Source organism: Mesocricetus auratus, unplaced genomic scaffold (assembly GCF_017639785.1).
Source record: "Mesocricetus auratus isolate SY011 unplaced genomic scaffold, BCM_Maur_2.0 Super-Scaffold_100024, whole genome shotgun sequence".
NCBI classification, from domain to species: Eukaryota; Metazoa; Chordata; class Mammalia; order Rodentia; family Cricetidae; genus Mesocricetus; species Mesocricetus auratus.
Genome location: NW_024429205.1, coordinates 18,846,777 through 18,863,385, shown reverse-complemented (window position 1 = coordinate 18,863,385; position 16,609 = coordinate 18,846,777). Strand labels below are relative to the sequence as shown.

General features: G+C 50.1%; 2 protein-coding genes across 4 annotated transcripts in view; one reads left to right on the top strand and one right to left on the bottom strand.

Annotated features, from left to right (window-relative positions):
• Positions 1-643: 643 nt before the first annotated feature.
• Pomc (proopiomelanocortin) lies at positions 644-5,678 on the top strand. Of its 2 annotated transcripts, none has more exons than XM_005079106.4 (3): positions 644-726; positions 3,108-3,262; positions 4,978-5,678. In XM_005079106.4, the coding sequence occupies exons 2-3, from the start codon at positions 3,131-3,133 to the stop codon at positions 5,563-5,565; spliced, it is 720 nt and encodes a 239-aa protein (XP_005079163.1). In that variant the 5' UTR covers positions 644-726; positions 3,108-3,130; the 3' UTR covers positions 5,566-5,678. The 2 variants fall into 2 exon arrangements, with proteins under 2 accessions (XP_005079163.1, XP_012975288.1); XM_013119834.3 differs by having other exon boundaries at positions 646-726; positions 3,078-3,262.
• Positions 5,679-7,377: 1,699 nt separating this feature from the next.
• Positions 7,378-16,609, bottom strand: part of Efr3b (EFR3 homolog B) — a 73,653-nt gene continuing 64,421 nt past the window's right edge. For both annotated transcript variants that reach the window (XM_013119873.3, XM_040730743.1), the window contains exons 20-23: positions 15,429-15,477; positions 14,131-14,237; positions 12,559-12,608; positions 7,378-11,947 (exon numbers count right to left, since the gene is read on the bottom strand). In XM_013119873.3, coding sequence (XP_012975327.1) covers positions 11,842-11,947; positions 12,559-12,608; positions 14,131-14,237; positions 15,429-15,477 — 312 coding nt within the window. In that variant the 3' untranslated portion in view covers positions 7,378-11,841. The remainder of the gene's footprint in view (positions 11,948-12,558; positions 12,609-14,130; positions 14,238-15,428; positions 15,478-16,609) is intronic.

The following is a 16,609-nucleotide window of genomic DNA, read 5'->3' as shown; positions in this document are numbered from 1 at the left end:
GCTGGGAGTTTCCCTTAGAGTTTGGGCACAAACGTGTACCTGTCCTAGCCTAGGGCTTGGGGACCGAGGCTATCTGTCCAACTCTGCTGCACCCTTCCCTGCCCCAAGACGTAGCCTGCCTTGGGTGACTCCTGACGGCCTGTCATCTCCCTTTCCAAAATGGAAATCTGATTTCACAAGACCATCACACTTTCCCAACATTGGAGAAATCTGAGGCATAACTCCTCATTAGTGATATTTACTTCCCAATGCCAGGAAGGCAGATGGACGCACACAGGTAATTTCACTCGGATCTGCATGACCTCAGAGTTAGGCCTGCCTCACACCAGGATGCTAAACCTCCGCCCCGTCCTAAATGGAGATCCAGCACCATCCTTAATTTCTTTCTGACCACCGGCCGCCAGGTGTGCGCTTCAGCGGATCTGTGCTAATGCCATCCTCCGCGCTTTCCAGGCACATCTGCCCTGAGCTCAGCCCCCACCGGGAAGCCCCCCTCCCGCGGCCCCGCCGCCCCCCTTTGCGTGGCCCGGGATTCGCCTGTTGCGCTGCAGAAGCGCTGCCAGGAAGGTCACGTCCAACGCTCACCCACCCAGCCCTGCAAGTATAAAAGGAGGGAGGAGAGCGACAGGGACCAAACGGGCGGCGAAGGAGGAGAAGGAGGCAAAGAGCAGTGACCGAGAGGCCACCAAACACCTTCGTCCCCGGAGAGCTGCATTTCCGAGACGGGTAAGGTGCCACAGTTCAGGACAGCTTTCCTATACTGAGCTCTGCCTCTGGGCCTTGGGATGCTCCGTAGGCGGGCTTGTCGCCGACCTGAGCTCTTCGCAAACTTTCTGAGGAGGAGCTGAGCCGCGAGATGGGATGACAGGGTGCAGCCCTCCAGAGAGCAGGTGGTTTGGAGATTCTGGGGATCACTGCCGTCGGGGGGAGGGGGTGGTCCCGGAGTTTGCAAGGATGAATGGAGCATCGGGACGCTTAGCATAGTCTTAGACTCCGACCGGCCCCCGGGAAGATCTTGGGAGAATTCCTCTGTAGGTTTCTCTTCCCGATTGTTCCGACTTGTGTATGTATATACACTGAATATAAATACACGTTGGAAAAACAGTGGGAGAAAAGGCCGAGTCACAATAAGCTCCTAATAGTGGAGTTATTTTGCTGTTGCTGCTGCGGACCCTGCTCATTTTAGCGGACCCGAGGTGGCTGCATTGCGGTAATTTTGGGGGGAACAGTAGGCATTCTCTCAAAGATGCGGCCGGGGTTAAACAGAGTGGGGAGGGAACTGTCCGAGGTTCTGAACCACACGGTCTAGTTTCGGAAGCCCTCAAAATGACCGTGACTGTAGGGCGGTGTGGCATTTGAAAGGACCTATGCTGGGGCAAAAGACATTTCAAACGAAGGAGGGACAGATCCCCCAAGCTCTCCATGTGTAAATAAAGCAGGGGAGGTTTTCACAGAACGGCTGGGAGGAATCAAGTAAAATGAAATAAGTAGTAAGTCTGTGTTTCTCAGTTTGTGAAGTATGTGCAGATTATGACTAATCAATGGCTTGTTTCCTTTGAGTACTATAGAAGCTGAGACACATGCACTGTGTATGGATGAAGTTGCATCTTCATGCCTCTTGGGTTTATATATAGAGGGCTATGTCGATGTCACTTGGAGAAGAGTAAATAAAAGGTCCTCCTGAGTTCAGAGGATTCCCCTGTTTATGGGGTCCTAATAGATGTAGTTCTGTCAAAATGAATAAATATTTTTTAATCTTCCAAGGTTTTTTTATAATAGGAATCCTACACTCTCCTAACTATGAGTAGCACAGCATATCCCTTATTACTTTTAGTTTCTCAAAAAAATACAAATAAGACATTTGTTTCTCTGTGAGAAAAGGGAGAAAAAATACATACAAGAAAAAAATAGCAAGTTGCTTTCTGGAACCATGTAACTGGGAGCTTTTGGGGGGGATGAGAATTACAGCTCCCATTGGGTAGGCTAGGAGGAGAGGGCAATCTTTTGAAGGCCTGAAATCTTGACTGTGGCTCCTTCAAAGATAAACCTCATTCCATGGCCATCTAGCTTTGAGGACAATCGAAACTTACTTGAGAGGACTATCCAGCTTGTGTGATCTTATTTTTCTTTGCTACCATGTTTTCAGGCTATTTACCATTTTTTTCTGGGGGGAATTTGTGTCTGAGTCTGAGCACCAGAAAAGGCTAACCAAGGTTGCTTCTGGGCTGAGGTGTGGCCCACATAGCTCAATGGCAGCCAGCGTCCGCTAACGGTTCTGGAAAACAAACAAACAAACAAACAAACAAAAAAACATCCAAGGCTTGCTGGACAACCAGCTCCCGAAAAATTGCATAGCCCTTCAGGAGGCAGAGGCAGGCAGGTCTCAGTGAGCTAATTTCAGGACAGCCAGGGCTATACAGAGAAATCCTGTCTTGGAAACCAAAAAACCCAGGAAAAAATATCCTCCCAAAGTTATCAGGGTGTTGGAGATACATGGCAATCACCAGGCGATCTGTGTATAGGACATCAAACTGGTTGCCTGAGACCTGGACTAAAAAACTGGTTTATTTACCTGTATTCAAGCCTCAAAGGCATAGGAAATGATCAAAGTTTAGGGGACAGGATCCAGACCAGGAATGTCATAATAATGTCTCTTTTTTTACTCCCACCCACTGGAGATGGAGTGTTGAACTGTAGCTTTAGGCTGTACACTTAGAAGGCGCTCTGGGAATGCAGGAGAACTTATCTTTACTTCATCATGAACACAAAGAAATAATTTTTGTTGGGTTCCAGTGTTCCCACCTCTCAAATGAGGGATTGGGCCATGTGACCTCCCTAAATAGCCTCATCTTTAATTTCTAATTTAAGGGTCTGGTTTTTAGTAGGAAATACGGAGGGGGACTGCCCAGCTGTGTCGAGCTCTTCTCTTATCCCTCGTGTGATAGCCCTGGGAATATCTTGCAGCTTCTGAACATTGCTCCTGTCCTCAGAAAGCCTTGGACTGTGCCAGCGAGAGCTGTTAGTGTTGGCCGGCAGTCCTTCCTGGTGACTAGCCAACATTGTTCTGCTCCTTGCAGGGGTCCCACCAATCTTGTTTGCCTCTGTAGAGTCTCAGCCTGTCACCTGGAAGATGCCGAGATCCTTCTACAGTCGTTCAGGGGCCCTGCTACTGGCCTTGCTGATTCAGACCTCCGTGGAAGTGTGGGGCTGGTGCCTGGAGAGCAGACAGTGTCAGGACCTCACCACTGAAAGCAACCTGCTGGTATGTGGACAATGGGCACCACCTCCGTTTGGGTAGAAGATGACACTGGGCTTAGAACAGCTAAAAAGGAAGAGCAGTGTAGGGACAGGGAAATGCATCTCCATTGATTGCAGTGGCTCAGGAGCAGCTTCAGAACTTTTCCTATAAGGCTGGAATTAGGCAAAGGCGAGGGAGGAGGTGGCTTCAGAGAAAAGGGATCTGATCCACGATTTCTGCTCTATTGTCCTCACTCCCCACTCTGAAAACCCCTTACCATATGCTCAGTTTAGACAGTGCCATAACCATTGTTGCTCCCTTAATTGATCCTGCATCTTCAACCCTATAGCTCTCCAATTAGCCCCGCCCCCTTTAGACGGTGAAAACTTACAATTTCACTTCCTATTTCTTTATTTCCTCCCAGTTACAAAGCCATTACCGGTTAGGTATTTTCATACAACATCTCCAGAGGGAGAAGGGAAAACCAAAGTACTTTTTTTCCCTTGTGTGTGTGTGTGTACCTGGTGCCAAATATCTCATGCTGCTTCTAGAAGGCAGGCTTCCTGCCAAGTTCCTCTCCAGTCTTTCCCAGAAGCATGTAAAAGCCCTCTGGGACAGGCTGGATCTCCTTCAGGTCACCACAGGGCATACATGAGCACGTGTGCACACAAGTGTTGGTGCCTGCGGGTGTCTGTTACTCTATATCCTGTTTGTTTAATCAATAGACAGTTGAGACTAGGTGATGGGAGAGACCTCCTCGAGACATAAGAGCAAGGGTCCTGTACAATGTGTTTTAGACTTGGCAAGCCCAAGGAGCTCTTTGGGAGATCAGTTGAGAAAAACCCAAGACCGTTGATTTGAGACACACACTGCATAGCATTTCCCGAGGAGATCTTGCCAGAGAAGGGGGGAGGAGGGTGCCAAACAAGGTCAGAGTCCGTAGGTCTGTCCCCCACCTCTGACACCAACCAGCTGGGACATCTCTATCAGATCTTTTTCTGTTTCTGAGATCACCTCCTACTTCATTATCTGTCCTGGGGGAAAAGGAACTTAAATTACATTGCTTTTATCATCCATTGTTAGCATTCTGCAGTATTATAATTCCAAATGCCTGGTGTAGAAAACCCTCAACTATGAAGACTGGCTGGGATCCTTCTGTTTTTTTTTTTTTTTTTTTTCTCAGCAACTTCCAAGGATCTAAAAACAAACAAAGAAAAAACAACTTAAGGATGCAGCCTTTGGGTAAATAAAGCTTCCAAATTGAATGCTCTAGGGCCAGAGTGCAGAGGTAGAAATATCCTTGGCCATCCAATCAGAATGAGGTGGAAATGAACCAACTTGACTCAAAACTCTGATTGAGACAATGCAAGACCAACGCACAGAGTAAAGAACCTAGCAGACGCAGGGAAGTTTTGCCATCATTAAGTGACAACACCCCCGCATATGATAGCAAGCGCCCCCCCCCCCCCCCGTAAGAGCTAAGGAAGACAAACAAGGAAGGGTGGGTCGGGGTGCTTGCTGCCGTCTAGGCAGAATCATGCAAGGGCAAGAACAGCTTTGTGCAGGGCATTGGTGGGACCGAGGAGGGGCCGTGGGGTGGGGTGGGGAGGGTGGGCGGTGCCCGCCACGTGCAGGTGTCCATGTGCTTGCACAAAGGCCTCGAGGCCCGAAGTGGCTCTGAGACCAGGGCAGGGGTCGGTGGCCGAAGAGCCTAGCTCATGCGTCGGGCTCTCCCACAGGCTTGCATCCGGGCTTGCAAACCCGACCTCTCCGCGGAGACGCCCGTGTTCCCAGGCAACGGGGACGAGCAGACGCTGACCGAGAACCCCCGGAAGTACGTCATGGGTCACTTCCGCTGGGACCGCTTCGGCCCGAGGAACAGCAGCGGCGCGGCGCAGCAGAGGCGCGCGGAGGAGGAGGAGGAGGAGGAGGATGCTGTGGCGGTGGAAGATGCTCGCGCCGAGCCCGGCCTGCGCGAGGGCAAGCGCTCCTACTCCATGGAGCACTTCCGCTGGGGCAAGCCGGTGGGCAAGAAGCGACGCCCAGTGAAGGTGTACCCCAGCGTCGCCGAGAACGAGTCAGCAGAGGCCTTTCCTCTGGAGTTCCGGAGGGAGCTGGCGGGCGAGCGGCCCGACGGCTTGGAGCGCGTCCTGGAGGCGGACGCCGAGAAGGAAGACGGGCCCTATCGGGTGGAGCGCTTCCGCTGGGGCAGCCCGCCCAAGGACAAGCGCTACGGCGGCTTCATGACCTCCGAGAAGAGCCAGACGCCCCTGGTGACACTCTTTAAGAATGCCATCGTCAAGAACGCGCACAAGAAGGGCCAGTGAGGGCGCAGGGGTCTTCTCACTCCAAGCTCCCTCCCTGCATGGGCGAGCCACTCGCCAGACCTCAAGCCTCCTAGAGCTGCCTGTAGTTAGGAAATAAAACCTTTCAGATTTCACAAACGGCTCCGACCTTCAATATTAGAGACCGCACGCGAATGAAGTCAAAACACACAGCCATCCAGTGACACTAGCATGTGACCAAGTGGCAGTGCATAAAAACTCCAAAAAAAAACAAACAAAAACTTCTACCCACTTGCCCCAGCAAATGACTCGGGGTGGGAGTGGGGGAGGCAGATAGTTTGGAGGGCTCAGGGTTGTTCTTTGTCCTAGGACGGCTGCCTAGCTGTCAGCCTGGCCCCAATGCAGGATTCCTACAAGAGTGACCTTAGGGTGGCACCACTAACGCGCATGCCCCGTTGGAAAGAGCTCTGGGCTGTCATTCAGACATTCCTTGCTTGCCATATTGAGTCCTCATCTTTGACCTCAGTCAGGTCCCTGAACCCTCCCAGGATTTAGTTATCTTACTGGCCCTTCTTGGCATAAGAGCTCTGGCAAGGATAAAGGGAGAAAGAGACGACATCATTTTATCAGGAAAATGTGAGAGTTGAGGGTTGGAAGCAGTTTCAATTCGGCTATTCACAAGTATTCGACACATGATCTGTATTCACCATGGAGATAGATAGATGCACACCATCCCTCAGGCTCAAGTCTTGAGGGCGCTGGCTTCCTACCATTCGGGGTCTCCCCAGCTCTCCCTGCTTCTGCCCAACTTCAGTCCTTTATTCTCAAGTTCTCGCTTAAGACCGCCACTATCCTAGCGCATTAACCAACTGCTCTCCAGTCGCTCCTGCCTATGCAAGTTATTCACACGAATACTTGTATTTAAAAAGAGCTTGTTGGTCTTATAGTCCCTGGCCCACCAACCAAAACAGTGTCGGCTACATCCCAATTTCCCATCCGTCGCAAACTTTTGGGGCAAAGTATGTAGAGCTCATGGCAGCCATGTTTACTCTCCTACCAAGCTTTTTAGCTCATGTTTCCTGGAATGAAGGTCCTGTTTCATGACTGTTGGTCTCATTGCTATCCTTCAGTTCTTCACTGCCTGGACCCCCTCCCCAATGCCTCCTTTGCCCACCTTTCAGAATCCTGCCTCTTTGAGTGCAAGCCTCTATTAGGCCAGTGGCCCTGTTCATTTTCAGAGCTTCTGCGGTCACCTCCCTCTGTGATGGAGGGTGTGCTGTCCCGCCAGGACGGCAAGTTACTTGCTGTGTGTCTGTTTTGTTCCCTCTTGGAGAAACTCCAAGCTCTGCAGCCTTGTGTTACATTGCTTCTGTCTCCGTGTGGTGTCTTTGTGTGCAATCCTGTGTTTACAATTACAGGGGATGGACACATGCCTGTTACTTACATTAGACACCCATGGGCTACACACATTAAACAAAGCCTGGTGTATTTGTTCATTACCCCTTACATCTGTTAGGAGTTCACAAAAACATGATGAGCCCTGAAAGTCCTGGAGCGAGGAGAGTCAGAAACTCGATTAGGCTCTCCCTAACGTGGGTGGTGGGAAATGAACTAAGAATGAAGGACGGCCTGGGCCCTCCTGAGGATGCTCCCTCAAGGGGAATCCCGTCTTCAAGTTCCCATCTCCGTAACATCCTCCTCCTCCTCCTTCATTAGACCCAGGTAAAGCAAAGGACAGCAGGGGCGGTGAAATGCCAATGGCACACTGTTGATATTTCCAGAATCTGATTTACCTAAAACAAAACAAAAAACACCCCAGCCATTTCCTCTTAAGAATTCAAGCAGACAGCCATATGGTGACAACATTAACATTTATTTGAAAAGGGCATCCTGAAGGCTCATTGGGAAACCACAACTAATATTCCTAAAGAATGACTTTGGAATAGTCCTTCTGACACCTCCTGGGAAGGAAAACTAATTTGATTCAACAAGTTTAAAATACAGGAAACTGTCACAGGTGCCAATTCTGTACTTACATATAAATAAGTAGGTTATTATATATACAACGCTGGAAACTACAAACTACATCAAACACATGCATGGACATAGGCACATGTATACTCAGCCAGGTCATGAAGGTCTAAAAGAACTCGGACACATTGAGATGGATGGGCTGCAGCATCTGAGTGTTCAGTTTTATACTCCGTATACCAAAATCCACAGTCATGAAGAGTTCAAAAGGAACAAGTAAGCCCAATGGTTGCAGCACACACCTTTAATCCCAGCACTCGGCCAGGCAGATATCAGAGTTTTCAAGGCCAAGCCCGGTCTTCAGAGTGAGTTCCAGGACAGCCAGGGCTGTTACACAGAGAAACCCTGTCTCGAAACACCCCCTCCCCCCAAAAAAGAGGGCAAGTGCCGGGCTCAGGAGATCCTATACTCCCTGAAGGAGCCATATTGGTGCCAGAGGGCAGCCAACGGAGCCAGGAAGATTTTCCCTCTACCCCTCAGCTTCTCATCACTCCCCCAGGATCAAGAACAAGACCTCCCACGATTCCCCTCCTGCAGTCTTCAGATCTAGACCTTGCTTGGGCTATAGAACCATAGAAACCAGACCTTTAATATTAAAGACAGAGAAGCAGCAATTTTCCTTGAACCTTACCCTCAGATTCCAGAGGATGGGACCCCTGTTTCAGTGCACTCCGATTGACAGAGAAGGTCAAGGGAAGCAGACACAGCCTGCCTGACAGGACCCCCACCCCCACCTTCAAGTCTGCTTTTACACACAACATTCAGACCCACAGCTCAGGCTTTCCTTTTCCCCAAGACCCCCAAACACAGCGAGCCCCTTGCTTCTTAGCAGCGTGCTCTGCAGCAGGTTGGGAGGCCTAGGAGGACAGCAGGGCAACTGGAAGACACCATAGCCCAGCTCCAGCCTGCCCCCCTCCAAGTCTGGAGGAGCCTCAGGGGTTTCCAGATCCCACTACAGCTGAACTGTGTCCCATGGGACCAAGAACAGTCCATGCACAGGATGAGGCTGCTCCAACCAGGGTCTTGGTCCCAGGCCCATGATCCCCTGCTTTGTAGGTAGGACAGGGCCCGGACACAGGGACATTTTTAGGTTTTCTTATGAGGTCATTGCAGAGTCATGAAACCATTTACATCTAATCTTCCAGGTGAGGAGGAAACAGGCTCAGTACAGGGGATACCGCAGCTATTTCTGGGTCGCAGGCAGTTTCTGTTAATCCACTTCTTACACTTGTTTGTGATCAACCAAATTAACTTCCGAACCTCAAACACACTCACACCCATTCGATTCAGTCAGCAGGATGCCATCCTCCGGCCCTGGCCTATGAAGCCAGAGCCCTGGGTGCTTTGGTGTGGTGGTGAGGGGGTGGGGACCTGGTGACCTGTGTTTGCTGGCTCTGCATGACTCTGGTTTACAACAGAGAAGGTGAACAGAACAGGGCGTGAGACTGTGCTATCAGACACCAGAGGCCGGGGAGGCAAGAGTCACTAGGCTCCTCCCCCAGTTCCCACCCGCTCTACCTTTGCCTCTCCTCAGCCTCGTGATGGAGTGGCAGACACTCCTGGGACCACCATCTGGACTTCCTGACTCTGAGGTATATTTGGCCAGGATCAGATTCTGTTCCCTGTCAACAGGCAACTCACTAGCCTACTGAATATAAACTTAAACTCTCCAAGGAGAGGGCACGCAAGTGGCCAGCTTTCTGTTTATTTTATGTATATTGTGTTCCATCTGCATGTACACCTGCAGGCCACAAGAGGGCACCAGATCCCATTATAGGTGACTGTGAGCCACCATGTGGTTGCTGGGAATTGGAAGAGCTCTTAACCACTGAACCATCTCTCCAGCCCCCAGAGCCAGAGCTTTCTAGAACCTGCTAAGCAGCCGTGGTGTGGAGAAAAAGAGGGACCCTGGAGCAGCTGAGTCTGCAGAATTGGAACTCTGTCCCCTTCTGTCTCCAGGGCAGGGTTGAAGCCTCTGGCTCTGATGCCTGGCCCTAGAAAGTCTCCAAGGAAGTGACTCTCACAATCCACAATGAGGGTTGAGACACCTCAGGGGTGGACACTGATGTCGCTTGGGAACAAGAAAGAAACCAACCAACTCTTACTCAAGCCAAGGCTGGTATAATAGGTGTGGCAAGCAGGAGAAGAAAGACATGTTTTTAGCTCTAGGCTTAGACTTTCTCAGTTTCCAAAGGGCTACTTGCCTCGTGCTTTTTCAAAACTTCTTAGTAAAGGGATATTAAGGAGAAACCTAAGTCTATGCTTACAAAGCTGGATTGAGCAACAGTTACATAGCTCCAAAGTCATGGGTGGCCTCGTCCTTAGGGACCTGAGATCATGCAGGCCATGCAGGAGCCATGAACCCATAGCTCAGTACAGAGACCATGGGAAAGAGTTGCATTAAAAGGGAGAAACTTAGCTGGGCCATGGTGGCGCATGCCTTTAATCCCAGCACTTGGGAGGCAGAGGCAGGCGGATCTCTGTGAGTTCAAGGCAAGCCTGGTCTACAAGAGCTAGTTCCAGGACAGTCTCTAAAGCCACAGAGAAACCCTGTCTCAAAAAAAAAAAAAAAGGAAGAAACTTATGGGGACAGGATCAGACGGGCCCCATCTGTGACATTTACCGCATGTGCAGTGGGAAGAACATGTGTTTCAGTTCTAATTCTGGAAAATGTTCCCACCTGTCCTAGTGTGCAGGCTGTCACTATGCAGGGTCACATACAGGGCTGTGATCTGTGATCTATGTGATCTAGAAGCCTACAACCTCCTTAGCAGAAACGGCTCCTTTACAGCCCCAGGTCACATTGCCTAAAACCACACCCCAGAAAGGATTCCTGCAGGTCAACAGAACTACTCCCTTTTCTCTGGAGGCAGCATTGGGTCTGAGAGGAAAACAGCTCAGAAAACTCAGGGAAGTATAAAAGGGAAAGAAAGGACTGACCTGGACCATGGGGTGCTGCCACTGGAAGAGGCCTGGGATGCTGCCAGAGGCATCCTGGGAGGCAAGAAGGCGCCCAGAGGGGCAGCAGGAAAGATCAAGCGGCCCTTTTTGCTCCCGCCCAGTCCAGGGTCAGCTCCTCCCAGCACACGAGTCACACAGGCACAGGTAGGTGACACATAGGGAAAATGGAAGCCAAAAGGATTGCTACCACCTCTACCCAGGCCACAAACAAGGCCGGTTATCCCAAATGTCTCAGACTTCGCCCAGAGAGGGAAAATATCATCCCAACCCTAGCTATTAAATCTCTTTCCTTGAATCCCAATGCTACTTGCTCAACTGCTCCTTCCTCCGACGACTCCCAGCCTCTCCCCAACAAGCAAGCACACCCAGTTCTGCTGGGAGCGTCTTCCATGGGAAGCGGTGTGGACGAGCCTTGGGGCCCCACATGTGTCCCCCCATTTTCAGCCATCCAGGGCCAGCTAGCTTTCTCTCAACCCAGAGGCTGTGGGAACACAGGGATGTCTGGAAGAAAGACATCAGGGACCAGACTTGACAACCCAGGAAACATCCAGAAGAGGGAGGACAGGAGACGATCTGCCGCAAGCTTCCTCTGGACAGAGGAGCCGGGAAGGTGCACCGCGGCAGGGTCGCAGACTTGCCACACTGTGCTTCCCTGATCTGCCACCTATCCCGGGAGAAGCAGTCCCTCTCTGTGCCCAGTCTGTTGCTCTCCTGCCAGCCCTGCCAGTGTCTCTCCCCAAGCTCCTGCTGTAAGCACTCAGTACTCAGTAATGGTGGAAAAAGAAACAGAAAAAAGAAAGAAAGAAACACGGACAACTGGAGGGTAACGAAGAGGCTAGACAAGACACCCGGGACTAAGAGGTGAGAGCAGACATCACCTTCCAGCTGTCACTTCTCGATGAGGAGGGCTTTCCTCAGTTTCCCCGAGTACCATCTATGGCTTCCTTAGACCAATGACATCTTCATCAGGCTCCTTCCCATGGTGGGTAGGGTGACACTCCCTCATAGATACATTCCCAGTGGAAGCCTCCCAGGCCCCTCTGCTTCTCAGTGGAGACACCCTGGTGATTCTCTGTCCCTGGCTGATACAAAAGGGAAGACAGATGATTACCCCAGAGGGCAGGTGGCTGGATCTTCCTCATGGAAGACGAGGAGAAGGCAAGAGGGTCACAGAGGACCAGAGGGTTCCATCTTTGCTCAAGTCGGGAAGAGCCACTGTCCGAGGTGACTGTTTCTCAGCTCTCCCAGCTAGACTTCCGCGTGGTGAGAGTGGGCAGGAGGCCGGTGGCCCCACGGTGTCCACCGGGAAGTTTCGTCTCTTGGAATTCAGTACACGCACAGATCGGGAAACTTCATCTCATAGACAGGGATGGAGTGGTTCTGCGGCTGCCCGTAGGCTGCCGTGATGGTCCCAGAAGGGCTTGGAGGGGGCCTAGGGACACGTGGAAGAGAAGGGTATGAGGCAGGAATTACAGTCCTACCCTTTGCAACTGAACGCAGCAGTCACTCTCAGATTCTCTTTAAAACTCATGCCATTCCGTGAGTTCCAGATTTTCAGGATGTCCAGGGTCTTCAGTTCAGTCAAGGCTTCCTGTAGGCTCTACGGCAGTGGCCCTCCACCTTCCTAAAGCTGCAACCCTTTAATACAGTTCCTCATGTTGTGCCAACCCCAACCATAAAATTATTTTGTTACTACTTCATAGCTGTGTTTTTGCTACTGTTATGAGTTGTAATGTAAAATTTGATATGCAGGGTATCTGATATGTGACCCCCAAATGGGGTCGTGACCCACAGATTAAGAACTGCTGCTCTACGGTGACACAGGTACTTTGGAAATCAAGTAATTGCCTGGGACACTAAGACTTCTGGCCTTTTCTAAACCTTACTAAGCCAAGTCTCTTGCCTTCTCCATGGTGGCTGGGAATAGAGGTTGGAGTGGAGGGAGAGGGCTGTAGGAAGACGTGCGAAGAAGAATTAGGGTAACCGCCCAGACCCCTGATGCTGGACACAGCGGTAGGGTCCCCTGCCCATGCTGCCACTTACCGGATGGTGATTTCAAAGATCTGGTTGAGTTTGCTCTGCAGCAGTGATGCCTAGACACAAACAGAAGGAAAGTGAACTTAGGGCTCCAAGAGTGTCAGCTTCTGGAACTGGAAAGATGGCTTAGTGGTTAAGGGCTCTGGCTGCTCCCAAAAGGCCCAGGGTTCAAATCCCAGCACCCCTGTGGCCACTAACAACTGTGTGTAACTCCAAGAGCTGACACCCTCACACAGACTTACACGCAGGCAATACACATAAAATAAAAGTAAATAAATTAAAAAAGTGTCAGCTGCCACCTGTCCAAAGGACACCGTGAGGTTTCTCGCAGTAGCAACTGTGGGAGGGTAACCAGGCAGGTGTGCCCTCCCCCCTGCACCTGTCTGTTGAACTTACACATTCAGATCAGGGACAACCACCCCTCAGAGGCCGACTGGGGACCTGACAGAGGGCTGGGAACACCAGGGGAGGTTTGCACAGGCTTCTGCTCTTTAATATGGGGTAACGGAGTCTGTTGGGCATGGGGTTAGAGACTGGAGCTGACGTTACTCTTTCTTGGCATGTATCCAGCACTTGAGCCTCCTCCTAGATCACAAAATGGGTAGTCTACCTCTCAAAGCGAGATGGGGATAACTTACGGTAAGGAGCACGGGCTTGGAAGGCGTGTTTTTACATCACGACAAGATGTGTAGATCTTACAAAGGTAAACTTAAAGTATAAGCCACATGCCCGTAACCTCAGCACTCAGAAGGCTGAGGCAGGAGGGCTGGACGTTGTGATGTGAGCCTGGGATGCATAGGGAGTTCAAGGCCAGCCCAGGACAGTAGAGCAAGACCCTCATTTAAAGGAACCTGGCTGGTGGGAGGGCTCAGTGGTTAAAGTGTGTCCTACAAAGGCCTCATGGCCTCATGGCCTGAATTCAGTCCCTGGAGCCCACATAGAAGTGGAAGGAGAGACCAAAAGTCCTTCCTCTGCATAAACATACGCATATACACATAGGATAATAAAAAAATTAAATTTTTTGTTTTATTGACAGGGTACCACCCTGGCTGGCCTGGGATTATCTACAAAGACCAGTCTGGCCTTGAACTCAGATCCACTGCCTCTACCTTCTGAGTGATGGTTTAGAGGTGTGAGCCACCGCACCCAGCTGGCGTGCCACGGACCCCTTACCCTCCTACTCCCTGCTCCCTGCCTGCCTTTTTTTTTTTTTTTTTTTTTTTTTTTTTTTTGAGATCTTACCATGTAGCTCTGACTGGCCTGATCTATGTGGATCAGGCTGGCCTTGAATTTACAGAGGTTTGCCAGCCTCTGCCTCCTAAGTGTTGGGATTAAAGGTCCAAAACAGTGAGTGCTAAGTAAATGCCCAGTCACTGGGCTCAGGGGAAGCAAGGGTAAGTAGCAGCGTACTGGATACTGAACCCAAACTGTAATTTCTGCAGGACAGAGAGGGAACGTCTGAAGTCAGTCCTGCCCTGGACCCAAGTCTGGTTTCTGGTTGACTGGTCAGGAAGGCACCCTATGTTCTGTTACTGGTTTCTGATTGGTCAGGAAGGCACCCTATGGTCTGTCACTCACCCGGGCCCCACAGTGGGCTGCAATCTCCTCAAAGGGTGCCTTCTGGAATTTCTCTACCACCTGTCTCCGCCGCTCACGCTCCTGTTCCTCAACTGCCACGCTGTCCACTGTGACACGGAGAACTGTGTTAGTGCTCAGAGATGAGGTAGGGGAGGGAGAGGAACAGGGTGGACTCCTGGGGTGAAAAGAGGGCGGAGTCACGGAAGGTGGTCCCCATGGATGCTTCCTGAGTCAGCCCGGTTCCTCAGAGAATCAGCTAAATGGAACCACGTGGCTGCACTCCGGCGGGGTCTCTCATACAGAAGATCTCAGACATTTGTCCATTTTAGTACCGCCAGAATAGTTTGAAAAAGCTATAGATGGTGAGAGTCAACACAGCTCCACAGCACAGCAGTCTGAGGAAATTTCACTTAAGGCTTTGCTATCCAAAGTGAGTTACGAAATAAGGAAAAATAGGGAGCGTGTTTTGAGGCCAAATAATGATTGCTGTAAAGGGTTAGGGAGGTAGGTGGTGTGTTCATCTATCTATCTATCTATCTATCTATCTATCTATCTATCTATCTATCTATCTATCTATCTCTATCATCTATCTGTCTATCTATCTATCCATCCATCCATCCATCCATCCATCCATCCATCCATCCATCTATCTATCTATCTATCTATCTATCTATCTATCTATCATCTTTTTGAAACAGGCTTACAATAGTTAGCTCTGGCTGTTCTGGAGGTTACTATGTAGTCAGGCTGGCCTCACCCTGGCCTCAAACTCACAGAGATCCGCCTGCCTCTGCCTCCCAAGTGCTGGGATTAAAAGCGTGCACCACCACACCTGGCTGAGTGCACTCAATAATAACAAAATACTGAAGAGACTTCACAGAAAGTTCATTTAGTGGCTTCGTTTGTCATCATTTAGAAACGACCTCTTAATAGGAGCACTTCATGGGCCCATCCTGCAGATAAAGGTGACTCGGTCTCTAAAGTCTGTTGCCCGTATTAAATGAACGCTAATATGACTTCTTCTCAATGCTTTTCAGTGGACAGCATGTCCTTTTGCATTATCCTCCACACACAAGAAGTGTTATTTGCACAAACAGTCACCTGGCTGTAACCCTCAACTTTCAGAGGCAGTTGTCATTAATAAGAAAGAGAGGGACTGCCTGATATGCAGTGATGAGTGGGGACTTCCAGCTGCAACTTTGCTGGCCGATGAGTTTACAAGAAGCCACCGGCCTCTTCCACCAAGTCCATGTCAGCCCCAACCTCCCGTTCATCAGGGTTTCTCGCTGCCGTCTTACCAATGGCCTTCTTCAGCGTCTCGTAGGTGATCTCCTCTGCAGGCACTCGCTGAAGGAGGAGGGACAGACATGTTCAGAAAGGTGAGGGAGAGAAGGCAGCCCCTTTGCTTCTTAGGGGAATGTCCCTAGGTCACCCCCATCCCCAGAGCTGTTTTTGAACATGTGTGGAGAAAAGCAAATGAAGCCAGTCCCTCATGAGGTTCCCTCAGCACAGAATTCTGTTCTTTCCCCTGCCTAAGCCTGTCCTGTCAAGCTCCCTGGGAGGAAACCACCATGTAATTTAAAAAAAAATCCTCAGAGAAACGACTGGATGTAAGAGTTGAGAAATACAATCTCCAATATAAACTCCAAGAACTTCATAACATTTTGAAGTCGCATGATATTAAATTATACCCCGAAGTGATGAATCTTAATACAGTTAAGTCATAGGAGGTTAGAAATAATGGGACCTCTGCTGATGAGATTGGTCCAAAGGATCTCAACTTCTGCAGAGCCTTTAAAAAGAGACAGAAAATAATAAAACCCAAAGAAGGGAATTCCATGAATGCATGGCCTCAGGGAAGATGCCGAAGATAATGAGGTTTGGACCAGAGTCCATGAACTTTGAACCAGACTATGAGCCTCTTGGTGTGACAGCCCTGGTGAGTCATGCACCATTATGAAAGGGGAAAATCTAGACAAGAGAGAGCGATTAACCAGACAAAGTTCCAACAAGGGACACAACTATGCTACGTGGTTCCTTTGAGGGAAGAGAGGCCCAGAGAGGTCCCCAGTGATGACTGTGTTTGGTCTGCTGATCTGAGTGTGATGACATGGATGCAGTCACCTTGTGAAAATTCACAAACAGAACATTTCTTGATTTGTTTTCCATTTAGCAAATGTCTGTGTGACTGGAAAGGACAAATACTGGATAAGGACACTCAGCAAATACTGTATGGACATCACTTTGTTAAGATAAGAATTACATACAAGAGAACCTGAGGATTCATCCTATGTACACACACACCATCCACCCATTGGTCCATCCACCCATCATCAGTCCATCCATCCATTGGTCCATCCACCCATTGGTCTATCCGTACATCATCGGTCCATCCACCTGTCATCGGTCCATCCACCCATCATTGGTCCATCCACCCATCATCGATCCATCCACCCATTGGTCCACCCACCCATTGGTC

Excerpts from the sequence above, each read along its gene's own strand:
- Pomc (XM_005079106.4), top strand. The coding sequence starts at position 3,131 with ATGCCGAGATCCTTCTACAGTCGTTCAGGGGCCCTGCTACTGGCCTTG. Across the intron at positions 3,263-4,977 it reads CCACTGAAAGCAACCTGCTG|GCTTGCATCCGGGCTTGCAA; the intron begins GTATGTGGACAA and ends GCTCTCCCACAG.